The 25,561-nt window shown below is 38.0% G+C and overlaps 1 protein-coding gene across 3 annotated transcripts in view; it reads left to right on the top strand.

Annotated features, from left to right (window-relative positions):
* The window catches only part of CSTPP1 (centriolar satellite-associated tubulin polyglutamylase complex regulator 1), an 83,427-nt gene that overhangs the window by 19,941 nt on the left and 37,925 nt on the right, over positions 1 to 25,561 (top strand). For all 3 annotated transcript variants that reach the window (XM_031593439.2, XM_031593440.2, XM_090140911.1), the window contains one exon: positions 8,847 to 8,977. In XM_031593439.2, the coding sequence (XP_031449299.1) occupies positions 8,847 to 8,977 (131 nt within the window). The remainder of the gene's footprint in view (positions 1 to 8,846; positions 8,978 to 25,561) is intronic.

Genomic DNA, 25,561 nt, shown 5'->3' with positions numbered 1-25,561 from the left:
TCCTATTTATTTCCATGGAAACTGCCTCAGATTCAAAGAGCAGAGTAACACTATTTGATAGAGCAAATTCTCAGCTATAAAACACTGTTTCTCAACATAGTCATCACCATATATTATGTTTTTTTTTTGCCAGCAATGAATAATAGCCTGCATGCTGCTTTCGTATAAACCTGCACCAGTGGAAGTGAACAACTGCCATGGCTGTTACTGCTGAAATGCATCACCCAGTGCCTCACTGTGCCCACATTCACTGTTTGGTCTCCATAAACATTCAGCAAACATTAATGGGTGCAGTTATTTCCACATGGAGAAATTCAGTGACACACCTTTGCTTCATACGCACTTCCATGTCTGAAGCCATTTTGTCAGACTGCCTCTCTGCTGCCAGCTGTCACATAGCAAAACGTGTAATGGAATATTGGTGGGAAGGTCCAGCCTCTACTGCCATACCACCAACATCCGCCTCTGATAATATATCAGAGTCCACCAACATAATATAATGGGAGTCATTACTTTCAGAGCAGCTCTCGTACATTCATAAGACTGTATTAAAATGTAATGAAGTAGTTTAAACTTGAGATGCATTTTATCTTCATCAGCAAGATTTTTAAGAAAAAAATGAAGCAGGATTAAGGTGTTTTACATTTTGGTGATGTTCATTCTTAGGCTGTAGAATGTTCTGGTGTTACTGGCAATTTTGAGGAGCATTTCTGATTGCCTTGCAAAGAATCTTTCAAGTATGGACATGGCCAACAAATGTAAATTTTTTCCTAACCTGGATATACCAAGCTGTAAAAAACTGGCAAATGCTTACAGCATTGGGATGTGATAAGATTCTCTAATAGGATTCCTTATGCTTTTCAGGATAAAATCCCTTAAATGTCTCTGTATCCCCATGAATAGCAAACAGTTGTAAGCCCTATAGTTCTGTCTTGATTGAAAAGTGCATTTTTAAAAAAACCCTTATTTTAGCTTCTTCTTCTCTCCTTTTTGTTTTAAAATAACTAATAGTGTTTTCTTTTTTAATCAAATAGAAATCAAACGTCTCCAAAAAACCAGACTTTTGATGCTGTCTAGTGATGAAACCATACAACCTCTATAATACATTATCCTCAGAGATTTGCAATAATCTCATGCCCTGTAAAATTAATCCTATTGCATATCTTTGAATAAACTGGACGAACAGCGGCTGGTCAACGCTACAGCCACGCAGTTGTAGGAAGCATTAAGTGGTTTAGCTAAGTAATCTCTAAATGCAAAACTGATGTTAACGAAAATTGATGGAGGTCCATCTATATTAAGGAAACAGCAGTGTTCATTTGTTGCCATGATGGGAATACTGGAAGCTGCTTAGTCTTTGATGTTCTGTAGTTCATGCCAACAAAATTGAATAGGCGAAACAGTATTAGCTGTAATTTCTTCCTTCTAAAATTCCCCACTCTAACCAAGACTGAAAAGAGCAAATATGGAAGCTGCACACATGGTGGAACTGTATCAAATCTCCTTTGAAAAAAGTTAAGAAATTATATTTGGTTTGTGGACTGTAGCCACTGTGATGTGATTGTGCTGCTATCTTTTAAACTAATTAAATTCTGATTTTCAAAACATGGAACTGTCTTACAATGAGGTGTATGGGAGACTACCTGCAGGATGGAGCAAGCAGGCTTTTAGTCATGCTTATTGTTTTGGCCTCACCCTTCTGAGAAGCCAGTGTGCCTTTACTCAGCATTATGTTTTGTTCTCAACAGTACAGGATGGGTGCAGTCATTCAATACTGTTCGAATTCAAACTCCTCCTTCAGTGGACATTGATGTTTTGTTATCAAATTCCATCTCCAGTCAATGTCAGTTCCATAGCTTCTTCCAAAGTTTTAAACCAGGGTAAATCTGAACACCACTGTGTGTAGTTTGCATTTTAACCTTTCTCCTCCTTGTACCATCCTCTCTCCCATGCTTCCAGTTCTCTGAATGGTTTCTGGATCATCTTGAAACTATTCACAACATGACAGAGAGAGCAAAACTATCTGTTTGCTTATGAATTAAGGCAAAGAGTGGAGATCATGGCTGTGTGTTAATAATGTAGAGGACTTGAATCTCCCATCCCTCAGAGTATTGAAGGTTATAGAGCAGCTCAATAAGGAATTTTCTTCTTCCCATATAATGGCTACCTAGACCCGTTTGAACAAATACTAAATACATTAACTGGGGAGTTACAGCTTCCTTTGTGTAATTCTGGATATATATTTCTTTTCTTAACATGTTTGGGGTAAAAGGAAGGTTTTTGAGCACAGCTGGGTAGGAACTTACAGTGATCTCCATAAAACCGGTTACAATGGTATTCACACAGCCATCTCATCTCTGTGGTGAGCAACACGCTGCGGTTTTGTATTCTACTGTAAAAACTAGACCTCTGTTTATACCATCAAGGCATTTCTAGACTCATTGAAACACCATGTGGTCTGAAATTACCTGATCAGACTGAAAAAGCTACTCTTAGTGATTGATGCTTATCTCTGAGGCTTCATTACTTTTCCCTAAGCACCTTAGAGGACTTCTGCATGGCTGTTTACCATCTTCCATTTACCGTATTCTATTGTATGCCCTTCCCATCTTCCTGAATACTAGGTTTCCCAGCCCATAACTCTAAGAAGCAGCTTTATTTCAGAGTAGAAAGGGGTCTCAATATGTGGCCTATTATATCCATATCAGCTTGCCTTACTCTTTTCAAACAGCTATTGTGTTTTAATAGGTCCCTGCCTGGCAGGGGGAGTCCTTAATTCCTACTATGTAAGAATGGCCAGCTTGAGTTACAGCAAACTACAGGATGCTGCTCTGATCAAAAGGCCTCTGTTTTTAGAGATTCCTCCCCAGCCCTTATTTGCTGCTGCTGCTTTTTTTTTTCTTTTTTCTTTTTCTTTTTTAAATCCTGGGCTAATAATTCAACATGGTAAGGTCATTTTAGCTTTTCATTTAAAAACTTTAAGGTGTTAAATTACTGACCTAGCAGAGAAGAAATCAGGGGAGAGGACTCTGAAAAGATAAAGGGATTCCGGGTAATAAAGAGCAAGCACAGCAACTCCTTTCATCCTTCCCTTTTCCAGAATCCGTAGACTGGTCTCAGAGGGTTTGTTTTGCTACAAAGCAACATAAGAAGGCTTGTTCACTGCTTACTCTGAGCTGTGTCACAGGTGCTGTGGTTCATTTCCTTTCATACAGTACTTGGAATAATCTCTGTACCACCTGTACTAATGCTGCCATGAATACAGATTGCTGTGCCTGTACCAAAAATGCTGAAAACAAATTGTTAGTATTTGTGTCTCTCCTTTCCTTCTTTCCACACCCCTCAGCTGAAACAAACTTGAGTGGGTGAGACAGAAAACATAGCAAAAGATCCCATCTCTTTGCAGTGTTACATCACTCACCAATATGTTAAGTGTTAATGATTTCCTATCTGCCCAAGATATTTAAGGATATTTTCTTAAAGCCAGCCATCAGAAATAACTTTCAGCATCTGTTTCATCTTAACACTGCTAACACATTTCAGTGGAAGTTCCTAAAAAGTACTGTTAATTTCATTAGAGGAAGATGTTGATTTCCTTAAGGCTGACTTTGTTCTCCCAAATATTGTTATTTAAGGAATTTTAAAAAGCACTCAATACAGTAGCTTTGCATTGAGGTATGCTAATGTTCCTACACTACCTTCCAAGCAAGAGTGATAAGGAAGGAAATAACCCAGTGATTGGTCTGCATATTGCACATAGTCTAGTAAACTTAAGATTGCTGTTCTTCACATATTAGTTTATGTTAAACCACATCCATTCAGCAGTAATTTATTCACAGCAGCAGTGAAGCTAGGATTTTTTTTTTTTTCTCAGTGGTGCCTGCTTTTTCAAGTGTTCCCTCTCAGGGCTTGTTCCAGGCAAGGTAAACCTCGCTTTGCTATTATAGAGTGTAACCTTGGGGTGAGAGTGATTGGTCACTTAGGGATGCTTTAAAGTATCTGGATGAGTTATTTAACAACAGAAATTTCCTGAACGTTAAAGCCTCCAGTATTTTCTATTGCAAGAGCTAGTTCTTTTTTACCTATTGTACAACAGTCTCTAATCCTAATAGTCCTGATTATCCTTACTGTGCTTTTGGTTCATACCAAAAGCATAGTAAGTGCTTGGAGCTCGTGACCTGGGTTCCTTTCAGAGGAACTAAATTAGAAGATGTGTTCCAACTGCAAATGAGCATGCAGTCCATGGGACCAAACTTGAGCTAGTCCAGTGTGCGTTTCAAGAAAAGCAAATGCTGAAATACCCAAAGTGTTGTCATCAAGTACTCTGTGCTGTTTTCCCTACAGATGTTTCACTCAGTCTAGCCATAGCCTCTTTGAGTTTGAGACTACCTTATTCTCACGTAAGGCACTCAATTGTCTATTCATGACATGAACACCAGTGGGACTGGGAAGAAAAGTCAGGGATGGAAAAAGAGGTGCTCATGCTGGAGAAGCAGGATAAGCCTTCATAGTGAGTTTTCCCTCTTTCATCATGATCTCAATGGAAAATGCAAACAGTATGCTGTAAGTTAAGGAATGTTGGCCCTTGTGTTCCTTGCTGTCTCTTTAGTAGAGGAGGGGTCCTTCAGCTCTCTGCATGGTAGCCAAAGGTGGCACCTGTTAAGGGGAAGCAGGACCATGACAAGCTCTTCTGTCCTTGTTGGGGGCACATGACTCTCTGCACTGTGCATAGTTAGCTTTGCCAAAGTTCAGCAGGCAGAGGCTAACTACTGTAGTGAGTTTCAATTGGGATGTTACCATAGCATCCTGGGACTTTTACAATCTATTTAGAAGTCCAAAGGTTTGAAAAGGGTGCTTGAAAGTTTCTGAACTCTGGCAAGTTGCCGAAATGTAATTACACAAAAGACAAAGCCCCACTGAAAGCAGCTCTGTTTGGAGAAGCAGCACCTGAGTGCTAGAGTTTCCATCAGGGCCATTTCCGAGGGCTGGGGCTGTTTTTTCACAGTCTCCTCCCAAAACTCTTTTCTTCCTCTCCTGTGCATGTGTTGTCTGACAAGTGCAGACAAGATGTGCTGCAAGGTGCAGCTTTCTCAGCAGTGCTATTGGAAGAGATGCAGTGCTGTGGTTTGGCTGCTCTAGGGCTTGTGAGGATAATGAGTGATAAAGCAAGAGCTTGAAGTCTCAACTGCAGAAGCTTTTTTAGAGTTTCCAACTGAGCAACAACTTTTGCTCTATTTTTTTCTCATCTTTCTCCAGAATGTCCTTTAAGTGAATGAGGGAAGCGTTTGGCTAATGGAGTATCCAGTCAGGTAGCAATTCCTGTGTGAAATATGAGTGTTGTAATGAACTGAGGTTACCTAAGGAACGTTTGGTTCAACTTCTAGTCTCAGTTTCTGCAAGACAAATAAAATCATGTCATTAGTAACTTTTGTTAATGTTCTGATTTGCCTCTGCTGTTTCCTGGTAACAGAGGACCAAGGCAACCATTAGGTCTGTAGTAGGAGGCTTTGAAACCTGCAGCCTTGTTAAAAGAATTCTCTGCAAATAACCAAATAATGTAAAACCTGAAGTTGGGAAAGGAGGAGTTAACCAGATAAATGAGAAGTTATTTTTTCTGCTTTTGCTTCTAGGTTTACAGACCCGCTTTTAACCAAATGAGGACAAATTAATAGTGTGTTAAGATGCCCTAGTTTGGTCATAAGTCTTTCTCCTGCACAAATGCACTGCTAAGCTCTGGCCACTTGACCTTGCAAAGGGAATGAATTTTTTAGTGGGAGGAAGGCAGAGGGAAGACTGAGCAATCCTAAAGGAGGAATCTCAGCAGCTGTTAAACTTGCTGAGAAAGCTGGAACTGTTTGTTGCCTTGCTGTTGTTATCTTGCTTACTTGAGCTGTTCCTCTGGAGTGGTAGCTTGTTTTATTTCAAAAGAAACTGGAAAAATACATCCCTGCAAGCATTTGTAAAATTATAGGTAATGTGATGGTCATACCGCATACATGCAGTTGTAATAACTGCAAGAGCTTTTGGTAGTCTTTTTCTTTTTTGTAGGGTTTACCTGCAGGTCACTTCTACTTGCCATGTTTGTGATAGCTTCATCTCTGTGCAGCCATTAAGGAAAAGATGGCTGAGTTATTTTTGTACTACCATCCTATCAACCAGAAAATAATTGTAAATATTTTTATACATATAGTTTTTCAAAAAGTATGATTCCTGTCCCTTGTATTGGAGTTGATCCTGCATGAGGCCAGACGTGTCGATTTGTCAATAGATTGCCTGCTGGATAGCTCAGCTGTGAGCTGTGGGAGATGGCTGTTTCCTTTAAGCTGATTGTTTCCAACCTATAAAAAGGAATTTATGAAGTAGAATCTCTGAAATGTAGCATCTTAACAGGGATTAAATTCTAACTCCTGTGGTTGCAGACTTGACCTTTTGATGAAGAATGTTCCCATTGTATAACTGAACAAAATCGTATTGCAAGAAATGAGGAATTAAATATTGTACCTCTTTTGCTCAACTAGCTGATGGCACTTAGCTGTTAGCACATCCAGATGTGCTGATGTTCCAGCATACCCATCCATTCTTACAACTGAGTAAGTAACAACAAATTTTCATATTATATACATTATATACTCTTTTGTTCTGTAGTTTTAGAGCCATCCCATGCTGAAAACGAGTGATTTGAGTTTTCACTTTATTAGGGCTAAGAAGCAATATAATAGGGCTGTCTCCTGTGACTTAATAATATGTTAGCTTCATGTTTGAGCCTTTCCATTATAGATGTGCCAGGATTTGCTTCCAGATAGTGCAGATACTGTAGCTGTTCTGAGCAACATAATTCAGGTGCATTTAGATGTGTCATTGCACAGCTAACCCTCCTCATTTCTTTCTCAAATTTAAACTTCTCTGAGTATTCTGCAGTTCTGGGATTCTTTCTCACTCCCTCAGGGGTCTAAACAAGCATACTCTTGCCTTCATCTTCTTTCTCTTCCTAGAAGTCTCCCTTGTATGTGTCATCTTTTTGAATGCTGCCTTCTCCAATTATATAAAGTTTCTTCATTTTCTCATTTATATCCCTTGTTCTTCCATCAGCCTGTCAAATCATCAGTAAAACAATGCAAATAAGAAGTGAAAAAAGTCTTACAGGCTATGGTTTGGGATGAGAAGATCTGAAATCCCATTTCCAGCTTTGTCACAGTCATCTTGTGTTAAAGCATGTTACTTTCCCATACTTTGTACTCATTCCCTCTGAAGCAGTGAGCTAGAGCACTTTGTAATGAATACTGTTTGCTTACAACGAGAGTCATGGAAGCCTTTCCTCTAATTTTGTTGTATTTTGATCAGGCACAGCGTATACTTACTAAAGTCTGTTGGTACAGTGACTGTGCTTTTCTCTGACTTGCATAGCACTGGTTTCATAAATATGAAATAATTTGTTTGTTCATTATGTTTACAGAAGGAGTACTTCTAATTCCAAAATTCAAAGATCATGAATGTTTCTTAATCACAATGTGATTGTTTGTACTGATTTTGCATGAATTTCCTTCGGAACAGGAGGGCTGGAATTGGTGCTTTCAACACATGACAGAAAGTTTTGATTGCAAAGACATAAAAAAACAAGTACAAATTTTTATCTGAAAAAGTTACATTGGCCTTTCTCAACCCTCCCATCCCCCCAGCTGATATCTGACTTCAATTTTGCTTATCTCTGGTATAATTCCCTCTCAAATGTGAGACTCTTTTCTGAGCTAGGAAACGTTAAAAGGTGACTTACGCTAGTTATATTTAAGGGGATGATTTTAAAATTGCAAGTTGAAAGGGTTCCCACTGACCACTGGATTTTGTCTACAGCAGAAATGCTACCCACAGAGAGATTCTGCTATGATGAAAATAAGCTTATATCTTTTTCATTAATTCTCTAAATTCTCTTCATTCGCTTTCATTAATGCTCTATATTCGTGTGGACAAGTTAAGCTGCTGTCCCAAGTGAATATTTTTAATGATCTCTCTGGAGTGTTTGAAAGCTTTGTCCCACATGCATGATTCAGAGTGAAATGCACAAAATTCATCTTTGAGGCAACTCTATCATTGTACCTTTGGTATATAGTGTTTGTATTTGCATTTCCATTGTTCTTACATGCTGAGCTTCACCATACCCAAAGGAGAGCTTCTTATACTTCAGAGAAAGCATTTTAAGACAAATGTTTACTATAATAAGTTAGCCTACAGTGCTTACAATTCAAATATGAGAAATCTGCACAAAAATACAAGAGTCTGAATATCAAACTGGCTTTGCATTGTAATGATCAAGTACTATTTTCAAAATGCACTTGTGCCAGTCTACTTTTCATGACTCCTGAGGTAGATTTTATACATCTAATACAGTCATGTCTCAGTAATTAACCTAAAAATGAAATCTTGAGGCTTCTGTTAAATATTTTTTTGGTTTTGTTTTGTGGCTTCAAGGAAAATTGTGGTGAGAATGGCATTGAAATATAAATGACGCTAAAACAAAGAGCATCTTCTGATCAGACAAACAACAGTAATTCTTAGCCAGCCATTTTCTAGTGGAATGGTCTCAAGACTTTAAATGGCTCTTGGACACCCCTTGCTGGGATTCTTTAGAATGAATTTTACTTTCACAAACCTCTAATTCCTATAAGTAAGTTCCAACGTGTGGTTTTTTGCAAATAGTCTTGCCCCTAGAGGACGGATGGATATAAGCTTTAGAGACTTGGTTTCACAAAATATAACTGCCAGTGGTTTTCTTGCTAGTGTTCCAGCTGGCCCCAGAACATTCACATTGGTTCAGCTTTCTAACATTCTCTTGTTTTTACTTATCTCCACAGTTTTAACAGCGTACGTCAAGGAACACACATTTTGTTCCGTGAGTTCAGCTTTGTCCAAGCTACCCCTCATAACAGGGCATCTTTTCTTCGGACTTTTTGGAGATGTTTCCGAACAGTGGGGAAAAATGGAGGCAAGTATTCCAGTACCATTACGCTGATATCAAAATTGTTAGCTACACTACTGGTGCAGCACAAATGCTGACACTGCGCACTGACCTAATATACTAATTCTGTTAAAAGGCATCATCATTATAGTGGCCTGTGGAATATAAAAAAAAAAAATATATGCCCACAGCATAAATTAGTATAGGAGCACCTTGTTGCCAATGTTACCTCCACTACAGAACAGCTCATCAAGCAACAACAGAGCAGAGAGTGGACATCTGTGGGCCTATGCATGAGGATACAAAGGAGAAAATACAAGTACTGGGGGTCAGTGGATGGGAGTCGGATAGCAGCTCTGGAGGTAGTTTCAATATAGACTATGAAGCATGAGGGTAATAGATGCTGCTATTATAAGGCACATGTGGTACTGAGTTCTTTGGCTAGGAGCTCTGTGATGTATGGGTTATAGCATTGTTGGGCTGAACAGTGGTGAACATGGGCACCTAAGCCATGTCTGAGCTAGTTCTGTAGTTCTGGCACATTTCTTAGATGACATTACACGAACCTGGCGGCTGTGGAATGGGGACCACTGACAGCTGGGTGACCTTCCCAACCTCACCCATAAGGAAAAAGATTCAATGCCAAAATAACTATTCAGCACTGTACTATCTTGTCTAACTATTCTTATACTGCACATACTAGAGTAGGTATTGAAGAACTGGCCAGAGTACAAAATAAACTCATGTAACTGCATGCAACTAAAATTAGGTTTTGGCTTAGTCTTTAAGTTTAGAATTTTAAGCAAACATAATGAATGTTGCTGTACAAATGTGGATTTCAGTGGTTTGAGTTCATTTTGTTGTTTGTTTGTTTTTTTTTTTCACAATTAGTCTCACTTGTTTCAAGATATTCTACCTCACTTCTTGTTGCAGGGAAGACTAGAGATAAATCTATAGATAAATCCTTAACTTCTGGTTGAGTTTTGCAAGACTTCTGCTTTTGATGAACAGAGTTTCCAAGACTATATATAGGGAGATGTTTTTTTTGACATATGCTATTTTAAATCCTTTGAAATTTGACAGGTATAGCTAAATGTGACAAAATAATTAGGTACTGAAGCAATTGGGTACACTGTCTGTAATATTGTCTTACTAGTGATAGTTACTCTGTTGTGTTCTAAATCATATATACTGGTTCAGGGATAGCATTTTTAAGGTATTGTGTAAATTGTATGGTACTAATCTAACAAGTATCCAGTGAAGACATCTATGATATAAAGTCAGATCATTATCAGAAAAAAACAGAGTGTAGATTCCTGGAACACGGTTACACGGTAGAACTAAGAGATGATAGCAAGAAAGTCATCCAGCAGAACAGCAGCTTTCAGTGGTGAATGTTACCAATAATTTGAGAAGAAGCTATCTGATGGAAGATACTCATTCAACGTTCAATTTTCAACAAGCTTTGTCTGTCTAACATTTAACCTTCACCAGGTCATCAGTATCTTCATCTTGTTAGAACCAAAAAGTTTTGGCTACATAATGAGCCAATTTTCTAATACTTTTAGCAATTGTATGTAAATACAGAAAAGGCCTGGGTGAAAATGTAATCAATACCCCAAGGTACTTTGCAAGGGAATGGGGGAATCTTAAGAAAAAAAAAGCTTAGATGAATGCGACTGTATTCTGGTTGTGGTCTTAAAAAAGTTCAGGATATGTTTTTCTGACTTCAAAGTTGAGTGGCTGCACTTCTTGGTCTGAGCAAATGTGGCATGTTTACCTGTACATTTACATGCTTTCTTCCTATGTTAACTGGAGACAAAAATGCGCAGCTTCAGAGAACTTGCTGACAAATTTTCAGCCATTCAGTCTAATTTTTTCTTGTTCTCTAGCAGTAATTACAGTCTAGAACTTTGTTTTTATTCATTTTAGTTTTATTTGCTCTGAGATTTTTATCCCTAATGCATCACATAACAGGCGTTAACTTCTTAATGGAATTTCTCAGTATGTCTGCAATTAAAATATTTCTGCTATACTTGCACAACAGGAGAACTCAGAACATCCATGTTATTTTAAGCACTAAACTCAATTTACTAAGAAGTTGCCACCAAAACAGTGCAACATGATGGATCAAAGATGATCACTGCCATCCCAAGGCATAGACTAGACCTGGATTTACTTCTTTTAAATACTTTCTTTTGGGGTGAATGAAGTAAGCAATAATGTTATGCAACAAATGGTGACAACCAGAATTGGGATCATTAGTGTTTTAAACGATAAAATGTCTCCTTATGAGAGGAAAAAATCAAACTAAGTGATGCCCAAAGCAAGTGAGACTTTCAACTTGGAGCTTTCCTTAGAGGAATGAATGGTGGTATGTCTTTTAATTAGATTATTCCAGAAATTAGTTTTAAGTTGTTTTGTTTTTTTTTATCATCACTGAACTAGAACACAGGACCGTATGAACATATCAAAAATAGTTATTTTTGATGAGCTTGCGTGGGATCATAACTCTGTAGACAGTTTGTTGCTCTAGCATCTTATTTTATGTTGATAGAATTATGACAGTTTTAATATCACTATGTGCAGGAGGTAGAAAATTTAGAATCCTGTTAGGATTACCATCAACAGAATTTCTTACACCATGCAGTCTCTCCAGCTTGATAGGTTTTAGTTACATTTTTACTCATATGTTCTTTTGTTTGGAGACTGGATTTATGATTTCTTTTGTCTCAAAATACCAAGGAAAAGTCTCTAACTTCACTAAGTATGTTGGTAGCATAAGCTTAAAAAAAATAAAATAAAAAAAAATGTAGGGGAAAAAAAGGGGAAGGTGATACACTATTTTTTTATTTTTATTTTTTTACTTTTTTACTTTTTTTGAAGCTCAGCAAGGTGCAGAGTTCTGTTTTCAAGTATGTTTAAGCATATCTGGGATTCCATGCAGGGGGGAAAAATACAATTGAGTTTATTTTAGAATGCGATCCAGTGTTAAGAAACTGTTGTGGACTTCAAAAAATTTCTTCCATTCTATAAACACTTAACAATGATTTGCAACACTCAGAGAGGTGGTTAGAGGACAGCTAGTTTGTGTGTTCAAAAACATAGAACATAATGCTTGGTTAGCAACAGATTTCTCCCAGAGGAAGGTAAAATGACCAGAAGTCTTGTTTTCCTTCTGCTTATGCTTAAATTGACCTCTTGAAATCTAGCTGACCTGCTCTTTTGAATTGTCTGTTCTTCAGGACTCTTTAATTAAAACTGTGCTTTCTCAGTTTAAACAGCCCCTGCAGAGTTCTGCTGTAAAGCTTCATAAGGTCAACATATGCCTCTCCCAACCCCCTTGGCTTTCATGTCTTGTTGGTTCTGTTTTTAATTAAAAAGATTTTTCCTTAAATGCTTTCCAGCCAATTAAAGATATTTTGCACTGAGAAACTTGTTCCAGGCCTGATATATTGAGAAGTGAACAGAAAGCTCAGACTGAACCATTGGTACTTTTTTTTTTTTTTTCTAGAGCCCCAGTTTTCTTCAGTTCTTTTCAATGGCTTTTCCCTTTTTTTCTCCCCTTTCTTTCTCTTCTTTTCTTTTTCTGTTTTTACCACCTATTTAAAATTGCATCTAGGAAAAATAGCTGTGGCTTGATAGCTTAGACAGTTCTGGAATGGTTCAGCACCAGATACAGGATCAGGAGTGGTTGTTGCTATATGTAGGTGCACACAGCACCGAAGCATAGAAGTGCTACAGAAAAGTATGTTGGAATGTATTGGTTAGGAATCATTTTGGCAGGCCATTACATACTCTTCAGGCAAAAAGTACTGCTACTGTATCAAAACAAAATCTTATATACTTGTTTCATGTTCATCACATGGCATAATGGCTGAGGTTCTGAAACCCCTTTCTTTGTTAGTGTCAGCCTAGCTCTGTGCATGTAATTCCTTATGTTAAATTGGTCCTTCTCCTTTTTTTATTCTCTCTCTTTTAAGCTGGCAGAATCCTGTCTTTTTTTTTTTTTTTTTTTTTGTTACTAAAAGCAAATCAGATCTTTACGTACTGTTACTGTAGGAAAGTTTTTATTAATCAGTAAGGGTTTGTCGTATGTGCTAAAGATGATTAAGCAATGGATTTTAATATAGTATCTCTGGAAGCTCATTCTGCAGTGAAATAGCCTTATCTGAAATGATTGATCTCCAGCCTTTGTTCACTTAGTAGTTTCACTGCCATGCAACTGTGGCTATTACTATTTATGATTTGTTGATGTAGCTATGTCTGGAACCACAGATGAATTCAGAATATCAGGACAAAGAATTTCTGAAATTGAGGAGAAATAAGTAGATTGTGTAATAGACATGGTGAGGTATATCTACAGGTATTATAAGTTAAAACATCTGCATTGCACAATGAAATGGGCTGCAGTAGTTGCTGTAGAAGTAGTAGCACATGGGTCAGTGTCCATGTCTTCACTCAACCTCTTCCTGAATTTAGCCTATACCATTTTATCTATGCAGTTTGTGAAATTCAGTATGGTACAGCAGAAAGTGTCATTATTGAATCTGTTTCCCCATCCCCAGTATTGCATTTCCTTTTTAACTGTCTCTCTGAACATGCAGCAGCTCATCTTAATTTCCAAATGTTGGTGGTTTTTTTCAGCTTCATAACTTCATATTCTAAACTTATATCTCTTTAATGCTTTTAATGCTTTTTTTTGGGGGGGGTGGGGGGTGGGGGGGGAGAGGGAACAATAACTTTATCTGTTTTTGTAAAATTTTTCTGGCTATTTGTGCATCTGACAGTTTTTCACTGGTTATTATGTCACTGGCAAATTGAATTAATATGTTCTTTATCTTTTGTTCCAGCTAGAGTGAAACATTTAAATGAGCTTATACTCAGTGATCATTGTTGCATTCTGCTAAGCAATTATCCAAAATTCAACTGGCAATTATTATGACCATTTGCTTTGCAGCCTTTTGGCAAGTTGCCCACCCCTATGACAGAATCCTTATTCAAACCAACTGAAATGAATTTTTTCAATTAAGTTGCTTAAGACTTTTAGATTCCAATATGGGCCTAGAGAGTTAGCTATTCCGAATTGTGGGGAAGTTCCTTGGAATAAAATTAGCTCTACGTTTTGTGATTTGGACTGGGATTCTGAACTCTCCATGTGTCCTGTGTTAAATGAAAGTGGTCTGTCTCTTTTCTTACATTCAACAAGTCTTTAGAGGTAATCTACACACTCCATACGCATACACACCTAGCCAATCAACAGTCTTTCAAGTATTGTCTTCATTAATTGTTGTTTTTTAGGACAGCTGCTCTGAAAGTAATGCCTCCTGTTTTGTTATCTCAGCCCATGATATCAGATGGATGTTGGTGGTATGGCAGTAGAGGTTGAACCTTCCCACCAGTATCCCATTACATGTTGTTGCCATGTGACAGATGGCAGCAGGGGGGCAGTCTGACAAAATGGCACCTGCCAGTGAAGTGCGTATGAAGCAAAGGTGTGGAATTGAATTCCTCCATGAAGGAAAAATTGCACTTACTGACATTCATCAATGCTTGCTGAATGTATGTGGAGACCAAACAGGGGATATGAACACAGTGGGATGATGAGTGATGTGTTTCAGGAGTGGCGAACGCAATGTGAAAGACAAGTCTCATTCTGGATGGCCATGCACAGCAATCACACAGTGAAATGAAGGGTGTCTTAATCAGCTCCTCTGAGTGAATCAACAGATTGGAATATCACAAAGCTTTCACCAGATGGGTCCTATAAGTCATCACACAGGAACAAAAAGAATAGCACATGCAAGTTTGTCTTATTGATCCAATACCAGGCTGAAGGTGACCGTTTCTTGGATTGCTTTGTTACCAGTGACAAGACATGGTGTCACCACGAGAAGCTGGAATCAAAACTCTATTGCAGTCCATGGAGTGGCAACATGTGAATTCCTCATTGAAGAAAAAGTTCAAGACACAGCCCTCAGCAGGAAAAGTGATGAGTGCTGTCTTTTGGGACAAGAAACAGGTGATCCTTCCGGATTTCCTGGAGCCTGGACAAACCAATAGTGCTAACTTCTGTACTGTGATGCTGACTAAGCAGAATGCTTGAACTTCTAGAGTCAGGCCTGAGAAGGAAGCAGCCTTTCTCTTGCAGCATGATAACGCTGGGTCCCATGCCAGTTTGAAGACCATGAAGCTCATAGCCAATCTTGGCAGGCTGTCATACTACACCCACTGTACACTCTGGCTTTGCACCTTCCTACTTCCATTTATTCAGGCTGATGACTGTTGGGCAACATTTTCCTAACAACAATGCTGTCATAGTAGCTATGAGATGGTGGGTGAACTCCACTGGTGCAGACTTATAAGGGTGCAGCATGCAGGTTCTTGTTTATCACCGTTGAAAATGCATACCTAATTGTGGTGATTATGTTGAAAAATAGCGTTCTGTAGCTGAGAACTTGTTCTACCAAATAGTGTTGTTGTGCTCTTTGTGTCTCTGGTAGTTTCTATGGAAATAAAAAGGAGGCATTGCTTTTGGAGCAACTTACCTAATGTTTCTGGTCCACTCTTCAGCAAAAAAGATATTCAGAGGTAGAGAAAGGAGATGTACCTCCTGTTTTCTTTTGATTCCTTTTACTGTGACTTTTACAAAGAACTTGTAGGAAAGCAAGAACCTCTGTGAAGCTCATACCTGCTTTCAGTCCACTGTTGGCTCAGAAATGTGAAAGTAAGAAAAGAGTTATCTTCATCCCTTCCCATTAACAACAAAACATCCATTCCTAAGTTGCTGTTTTCTAGTGTACTCCTGTAGTGTTTAATTCAGGGTTTATATAGGTTGATATTTCCAAATACAAATATTTCCAAATACAATACAGCACTTGTATTGTATACAATTCCAAGTACAATATAGCACTATATAAAGATGCTAGCTTGGGACCTGGAAGTTGGATAGGCATATTTCTATGTCAGTAGCCTGAAACTAGTTGATTCTCTCAGGAAATCAGTACTTATGTCAGCAGTGTTATGGCGAGTCTGTGTAGCTAACTGATGTAGGATAAACTTTGGGACATGTGCTGAACTACTTGGTAGTGCAGATGCAGCCTGAGGAAGAGCAGTGTGAATGGAGAACGTGTATCCATGTTTTGCATGAAAAGTAGAGTATGGACCCTCCTTCACACACATGCAGTTATTTCTTAAAGTGGCCTCCATGCCACAAGATGTCATGATAAGTGAAGGTGTATCTATCTATTTAGTACTGTCATCCAGCTGTGTGGATAATCTCTGAACCCAATTATTGCACCTTTTTTGTTCCAGCTGCTGCTTATAGCTTTTCAGATTTTCTTTTTATTCACAGTTTCCATCATTTTAAATTCACTTTATGCTTTTCACAAGTTAACCCAATTGATTCACATAATGTGCTCCTGACTCTAAATTGGACTATCTCCTATTGAATCAAGCAGGCTTGATCTATATATCTAAAAGGGTTTTTTTTGTTGTTGTTCTTTTGGTTTTTTTTCTTGGTCTATTTGTTGATTGTGAGTATAGACAACTACAGTCTCTCACCCCTGGTCTTCTACTTCATCAACTAGTTACACTCACCAAAAGCTTTAAATGAAGTTATTCTGGTAAAACAAGCTTGGAAATACCATTTATTTCTTTTGGAAACATATTTTTCTCTGTGGTGTAAAAAGGCTGGCTTGAGCTGAATTTCTATTTCTGTAACAATGTTACCAAACTCTTCCAGCAAATCTTTTTTCTTGCTAGGCAGGATAATTGATGCCTGCAAACTCATAATCTCTACTCTGCATTTTGTTTTGAGGTCTTGGTACCATTCAAGATGCCCTTGCTTAACTAAAAGTGTGATGTAGAATTAATTTAGCTAAACAGTGCAGCTGTGCTTAGGTGTAGAAGCTCTTGTATAACCCCAAAAATGTCTTACCTTATTGAACTATTTAGGTCTGGTTTAAATAAGTATGATCATGAATAAAGGTGTTTTATATGATTGAAAAGATCATTGTATTTTACTGTGATATTCATCCTTGGAGAATTTTAGATGAATATCAGTTGAAATGATCTGCATGCATGATTAGTACTTTGATATGCTGCTACTACTTTCTGAAATTGCAATAAGGTAATCTGCAGATGAATTATGGAATATAGTTAGTAATATTTATAAATGAAGCCATTTATAAATGATCCATTTTAAATTTGTCAAAAAGACATAATTCTTATGTTGCACAGTGTGACATCCATCTTTGCAAGCTGAACTGAGAGTGATTTGCCTTCAGTGGTCTTACTAAGGACAAACCTTATCACCTCTGATGGTTCAATGTTTCCATTTTGCAAATTGCAAAATAAAGAAGTGGAAAGAATGTGGAAAAGTTAAATGACTTCTATGTTACTCTTTTACCAAAAACAGTCCCTCCCTTTGGTCCTTTTCTTTCATGGGGAACTAGGACTGTATGAAATATTTCCTAGTTCAGTGAGGTGGATTTTCTTCATGCAGGAAGCTACATTTCATGCTAAAAAACAAAACAAAACAAAAAAACAAACTTTTTTTTTCTATTAGCTACAAAGACTTCCCAAAAATAAATAATAAGTGTTTGGTGTCCTTTTCTGTTGCTGTCTAGCAACACAAAAGTACACAATAAGGATACTTAACCATAACTGATATTTCCAAAGCAATACTCTGCTACATTGCTTGCTGATGCTAAGGATACTAAACAGCATATCTGTGCTGTAGGAAACTCTATTCTGAATTTTCAGTGTATGTGAAGTATTATCTAGAGATTTGCAACAATAGTATATGATTCTTAAAACAACTCAAGGTACAGATGTGCTAAAGAGGCATGGAGCTCAGTCGCTGCTGCATGATGTCTGTTTCCAAGGTGTTTTCTGCCCTCGGAAGGCAGTCAGTAGAAAGATTAAAAGTTGTGAAGAAGGAAGTAAGTTTTGGGTGTAGGAAAAAAGAAAAAAGGCCTTATTGGGTAGAAAAATCAGAACATAATCACAAAACTGTAACTGTGATCAGATGTTAGAAGGAACCTTTTGATCAAGCAGGGTCAGATGCAGCATGTTGTCCAGGACTGTGTTGAGTTGGGTTTTGAATTTTTCCACAGATGGATGCTTCGTAACCTCTCTGGACAAACAGTTCCAGTGTTTGAACACCCTAAAATCTCAGTGTGACCAAGAAACCACTCTTAAGCAAGCCACTGTTAAACTACAGCATTCAAATTGTACTGTTCTTTTAGTCACTGAAATTTTAAGTAGAAAGTCTTTCTTCAGAAAGAAAACAAGGGGAATTACTAACAAACCAAGTGTGAATGATTACTGAAAGCACAGGTTTTTTTCTTTCTACCTCATTTTATAAGGGTTTAAATGTCTATGAAATAACATTGTCACAGACTTCTTAAGTTCTTCTAAAGCAAACGCTGTTTTAGTTTATCTCTTCATTAATTTCTTCAACTGTGACTTGTTTGTGTTGTGCTTATGATTGTTGATTGTTTTCTGTGTTTGTCCTTTCTCAGTGTTTTGTAGTCAGTTTGAGTTATACTTAACAGAAAAATAGGACTCAGATAAATTCCTGAAATGGTTGCTCAGATATAAAAACAGAGACCTCAGAAATACTTCATGTGCAGGAAAAGCTTAAATAGAATTTCGCATCTGAAACTTCAGAGACTTCAATGTCAGTTTAGCTAAAACCTACAAATCTGTAGTAGAAAAGCTTTGTAAGTTCCTGTACTCACAGAGCTGCTTGTTAGAACTCTTCTTCTAAGGTTTTCTTGCATTAAGTCTGGGCCCAGGAGCAGAGTTTACATCAGCTGATTTAATAAACAGATATTGATTCCTCTGTAGAAATTGTGTATTATTTGTAACAGTGAAAATAACTCCTCATACTCTACAATCTCTCTGCTAGTACTCCTTTTTCTTAAGCAACACTAGGGACTGGAGAGTATGAGGAGTTAGGGACATAGTAAAAACCTAAAGGAAGTGGAAGAGTTGAAGTTATTTAGTGATTTGTTGTGGTGGTGGTGGTGGAAAGTACATCAAGTTTCAAAGTTTTTCTAGTGTTTGCTTTTGTAGAGGGAGAAGTCGTGAAAAGTGATATTATTCTGAGTGGAATTTCAATCTTTCCCCTTTTTTGTTCCACTGCGCTGTAGCACAGGCTTTCATTCTGACCTATATTCACGCTCATCCTCTGTCCAAGTGTCATGTCTTAGACCCAAAGATTTTTCTTTGTTTCCTTTCTTTTCATTCTACTACTAAATATTTTTTCAGTTTTGCTGGCAGTGGTAGAGGAATTGCGATACTGTGCAAAGTTATAGTGCAAAGCAGATACTAACCAGTATGATTAGGATTAAGAGCATTTAATATTACAGTTTCTGTCTGAAATCATTCTAATTTTTTTGTCTACTCTGATTGAAAACTTCATATTCTTAAAATGACTGAACCGTCATAATTGTCCTTAAGGAGCTGTGAAGTGTTTCATTGCTTTCATTTGTGACAGACAGAACCTCTCAAATGTGATATCTCAATTTTAATCTGGTGAATAATGATGACACTTTTCTATACCTGCTGTCTAAGGATCAGTTTTACAGATTTTAAGAAATGAAGCCTTCCCAAACTCTTGTCAATACTATTTTCACTTTATAGCTGCAAAAAGTGAGACAGGGAAATGAAGTAGCTAGCTGAGGTTCACACAGTGAAGTCTTTGACCTTTTCATATTAGTTATTCAATTTTATATGCTAAAATTGTTTTTCTTACAGATACAGGTATCTTTTACCATGAAACAAGTAAGAAAATGTATTACTATAAGGCAATATTGTTTAGATGAATTGTTTTTAAAAACCTGGTTTCTATTTAATTTGTAACTGTTTTGAGTGATTGCTGGCTTACTCAGAGTAGTATACCACTGCGTATGACGTGAATGGGGTCATAGAATTTATTTTTTGTTCTTTCCAAGTTTGACATTAAAACCCCGTTTTCTGTTTGCTTTTCTAGACAAAGTCTTTAGAGCAAGTTAGAAATCAGTTAGCTAACAAATGCTGTCATGTTCATTGTCTTTATTGTAGAACCACATGCTTAGTATCACTTTCATGGTGATCCTTCCCTCTTTGGGAAGAAAAAAAAAGGTAATTTTGTGTGTATGTACCATGGCTCATAAGAATTCTGGTGTTTAGCTGATAACTTTATCACTTAGAAAGCAAATCCCCTTGTTCCAAAGTTGTTTGCTTTACATATAAAATTGGCAAGAGATTTTCTCTTTTGAAGGAGCTCAAAATAGAAACTACTTTATATGCTGGAATATCTTCTTTGTTCATCTTCCCTCATTGTAAATGCAGAATATTTTCCTCTTATACAAAGGTTGCAGTCTTTTGTTGTTTCTCCATAGTTTCAAAGTACTAACTACTAGTTGTACTCTTGTTCAAACATGTTGTGCTTCAAGGGACCATCTTATAAAATAATGCACTATTATTTTCTAAGTCCAGACTGTTAGATGAACTGAACATTGTGTCTAGAGAAAGATTTCCTGAGCGTAACTGTTCTTGGAAGAGCCATCTTCTGAATTCTTCTATTTAAATCATACAGAGCAGAAGCCTAGAACCTAATGTGGATCTGTTATGCCTTGCTATTTCTCTGGAAATACAAATTTATAAGCTGAGCTTTTAATATCACACTCAGAGAAGTGGGATTTTGCATTAGATTAAACAAGGCTCCTGCACTGGAAAGCTGTATGTATGCACTTGAGTAACCAAAGCTATAGAATGCCTGCTGGAGCTGCAGCTGTTTCTTTCTACCTTTTCCAACTAAATGAATAAACATATAATAAAAAATAGAAGTAAAAAGGACATAAATTGATGAATGGAGTTCTTGATTTGTTAGCCTTGGCATAGACTGCATAAGGAAGATCTGTATGAATGTCACCAGGAAGAGAAAAAAGGATAACACTTCTAGAAAATTGTACTTCATCTACAGGACGTAGAGTCATAGAATCACTCAGGTTGGAAAAGACTTGAAGATCATCGAGTCCAACCACGACCTAATCATGCTGCCCTAACTCTAACAGCACTCCACTAAATCATGTCCCTGAGCACCACATCCAAATGGCTTTCAAACACATACAGGAATGGTGACTCAACCACCTCCCTGGGGAGCCTACTCCAGTGTTTAACAACCCTTTTTGTAAACAAGTGTTTCCTGATATCCAACCTAAACTTACCCTGGTGCAACTTAAGGCTATTTCCCCTCATCCTGTCACCTGTGAGGAGACACCAACCCCACTCTCGCTGTAAGCACCTTTCAGATATTGGAAGAGAGCAATAAAGTCTGCCCTCAGCCTCCTTTTCCCCAGACTGAACAGCCCCGGTTCCTTCGGTTTATCCTCGTAGGGCATATTCTCCAAGCCCTTCACAAGCCTTGTTTCCCTTCTTTGGACCTGCTCCAGTACCTCAATGCCCTTTCTGTACTGAGGTGCCCAAAACCGAACACAGTACTCGAGGTGAGGCCTCACCAAAGCCAAGTACAGGGGCAGGATGACTTCCCTAATCCTGGTCACCACACCATTCCTGATCCAAGGCAGGATGCCATTGGCCTTCTTGGTCACCTGGGCACAGTGCTGGCTCATATTCAGCCGACTGTCCATCGGTACACCAAGGTCCCTTTCCATCAGGCAGCTTTCCAGCCACTCCTCTCCAAGGACACTTGGCCCTATTGAAAGTCATGCAATTTGCCTTGCCCCATTGCTCCAGTCTATCCAGGTCCCTCTGTTGTGCCATTTTGCCCTCAGGCAGATCAACACTCCCTACCAACTTGGTGTTGTCTGCAAACTTACTGAGAGTGCACTCAATTCTCTCATCAAGTTTGTAACTAAAGAAGTTAAATAGAAGCTGCCCCAGGTGCCCTGGGGGACACCGCTTATGATCGGCAGCCAACTGGATTTACCTCCATTGATCACAACCCTTTGGGCGCAGCCATCCAGCCAGTGTTTCACCCAGCGGAGCGTACACGCATCCAAACCATGGGCAACCAGCTTCTCCACGAGAATGTTGTGGATGACAATGTCAAAGGCCTTACTGAAGTCCAGATAGACCACATCAACAGCCTTACCCTCATCCATTAAGCGGGTCACCTTGTCATAGAATGAAATCAGGTTTGTCAGACAGGATATACCATTCGTAAACCCATGCTGACTGGGCCTGATCCCCTGGTTGACCTTTAATTGGTCTGTGATGGCTCCCAAAATTATCCATTCCATAACCTTCCCAGGCACTGAGGTGAGACTGATAGGTCTGTAGCTACCAGGATCATCTTTCTGGTGTCACATTTACCAGTATCCAGTCCGGAGCAACCTCTGGGGGGTCACCTGGTTTGGTTCTCTACTCTGAGCAGGCCCAGGGCTTTCCCCAAATCAGTTTTGAGCATCTCCAGTTGCCCCTTCCTCAGAGATGCTTCTCTGAGTTAGCTGTCCCAGTGATTGACTACTCTGGTTGTGAATTTTTTTCCCCTCTAATATCTGATCAAAATTTCTCTTGGTTCAATTTGCATCCATTGCCTCTTGTCTTATGAGAATATAAATTTAATGCAAAACCTAGAAATCTAGTTTCCACGGGCTTCTTTTATAGACAACAAAGAATGGCTGATCCATAAGATAGTTTTTAACAGTTCAGGTGGAATCTTGCCATGATTCACTATCTGGGAATATTTTGCCATATTGATTATGCTAGGAGTTTACATAGAGCATCCTTGGAAGACCTGTGTGTGGTCCCTGGGTTAGGCAGCATAAATATTACCCTTTAACTCTGCATTTCAAACATGCTATTTCTGGAGGAATGCACTAAACCTTTAGCAAAATGCATCTTTCTGAGAATGCTGCGTTCATTTTAGGTTGTCATTCACTGTACTTAGGACTTACAGATAAACCTTTTAGGAAAGTGCTTGATTCCATGATGCTTTCTTCCTTTATACTTCTTCAGCTAATAATACAGTTTTTGTATCTAGAGTATTCCCTAAGTAAAGGGAAAAAAGTGAGTTGCATATTAAATCTTTTAGACTAGAGAAGTTAAGTAAGAAATCCAAAGTAATTGAAATCAAACTTACAATCTCTTAACGTGTTTAATTTGGAATCCTAAGACATCAATAGCTAAGACATCTTGGAGATCTAATGTTATATAGAAAAAAAATCTAGTGAAATGCTACTTACCTGGTTTCTCAGTAAGTGAATACTGCCAGCTCCAGCAGATAAAGAAATTAAACATGGTCATTTAAGGAAACAGGTTTTTTAGTTCAGAGTATAGATACTGTAAACTTTATTCATTCTTTCTTTTTCCTTTTTCTGTCAGAGAAATTTATCTGCAACATTCCTCTACACAGACTCACATACAGAGTCTGAGGCTTTCTTTTATAAGAGCTTATGCTGATTTCAAATAAATTTGTTTAGTTCTTTTGTACTTACATTATTTCTGGTAGTAGGCATGGTTTAGGTGTATATAAAGTGAATAGCTGATATTGAATAGTGTGACAGTGTTATTTGTGTTTACACCAAGCAGAAGATTTAAGCATTTTCCTCCCTTCCCCACTCTTCTCAGTATACATAATCTAGTGGAGCAAATGTAGGACAAGCATAGAAATAGAGACTGGCAACTTCTGAATCCTAATCCTGTTAGACTGTGTCTTTGGCAAATCACTTAACCTCAATGCACCTTTGTTTTCCTATTTATAACCTGGACTTCCACCTGTTGAATTGTTCTAAGTGTTCTTTGGACATATGAGTTTGGGCTGGATAAGTAGAACTGAGACTACTTAGATGTCTGTATCAATCAAATTTGCCAGCATCGAGACCTTACAGAACTCTCACTTTTTTTGTTAGTATTAAGCAGTTAATTTTCAACAGAGAAGTATGTAAACTTCACTGCAACTTCTTTTTTGCTGAAACAGTAACTATGCTTGAAATGCATAATAAAACTGAGCAAGCATTTTAAATTTAAAAACTTTAATATGAAAAACAAAATATGAATATCAGTCTTCTCTTCTTCTCCTTTACCTCCCGCTTCTTGCCATTCCCCCTTCCAGACTCAGAAGTTTTTTCCTATGGGATTTTGTCTGCCTTTTAACAGCTCTTTGGATGATATTCAAATAAATTCTGAAGGAGGAAGAAAAGGCTTTTTGATAGTTAAAATGAGATTTCAAAAGCTATATGTATTCATGCAAAAATTAACTAAACCTGCAGAGTGGAAATATGAAAGTGGCAGCTCTGTTTGTTGTGGTCTTGTTGCAGAAAACTGTCAGACACAATATACACAATCATCTTGAACTTTTTTGTACTTTCAGCAGAGATGAAGTAAACCAATGGCTTTTTAGCCAGAAAGCTATTTTTTCCCCCTGCCTTGACTCTTTTCTTTCTCTACTTGTATTTGAACATTTACAAAATGGTTGTTAAAAAGATGTTGATGAAATATATCTGATAATTATTTTGAGGGTATTCGTATGATTCTGTTTCTGATTGGTGAAAAGAGAACACATTTAAAATGTGAAAACTCAGATCATGCAAGTGAAATTACACAAGCAAATCAGTCTTCTTAATTGCCTTTTTTTTTTTTTTTTTTTGAGTAATCTTTGTGTAATGTGGATATAGATAGAGAAGAACTTTATATTTACTTACTTATGACTAGTTGTCAGATAGTACACAGAGAGTAGTGGTCAATGAATCAGTGGAAATCAATGATAAGTGGTGTCCCCTATAGATATACAGTCCCCACGATACTGAGACCAATACCCTTTAAAAAGTATTAAAGATATTAAAGAGTATATTCATCAGTGACATTGACAGTGAGACTGAATACACCCTCAGCAAGTTTGCAGATGACACCACGCTGTGTGATGCAGTTGATGCACCCAAGGGACAGAGGTGGGATGCCATTCAGAGAGACCCAGACAGGCTGGAGCAGTGGGCCCAGATGAACCTTGTGAGGTTCAACAAATCCAAGTGCAAGGTCATGCACCTGGGCAACCCCCATTATCACTACAAGCTGGGGGACAAAAGGATTTGAACACAGTCTTGCTGAAAACGACTTGAGGGTACTGGTGAATGGCAAGCTGGACGTGAGCCAACAGTATGTCCTCACGGAAAGCCAACCATATCCTGGGCTGCATCAACTGAAGTGTGATCAGCAGGTGGAGGGAAGTGATCCTGCCCCTCTGCTCTGCGCTGATGAGACCTCACCTGGAGTGCTGCATCCTGATGTGGAGTCCTCAGAACAGGAGAGACATGGATCTGTGGGAGCACGTCGTTTTTTTTAATTTATTCTATATCTGTCTACAATCCTGATTCCTGCATATCTGATTATAACAAAAAGTAGCAAAATAAAAATGGGATTCTAATTAAAAAGATTTAAAAAACATTATCCAATTATCTTAACATTCTCTACCTTTCCTTGCTATGATAGTTACAAATTAAAGCTGGTTTACACCTCCCCTCTCCTTACAAGAGTAAGTCAAGTAGCTTTTGCTGGATGCCTAGAATATAATTACCTTGTTCATTATAAGATGAGTGTAGCAAAATGTAAGACAGTTTGGGTATAAGTGGCAGAAAAATGTTATTGACTGGCTAGTAA

This window comes from Phasianus colchicus, chromosome 5, assembly GCF_987193195.1.
Source record: "Phasianus colchicus chromosome 5, bPhaCol1.hap1.1, whole genome shotgun sequence".
Lineage (NCBI taxonomy): Eukaryota > Metazoa > Chordata > Aves > Galliformes > Phasianidae > Phasianus > Phasianus colchicus.
This window is presented reverse-complemented; position numbering and strand designations above follow the sequence as displayed.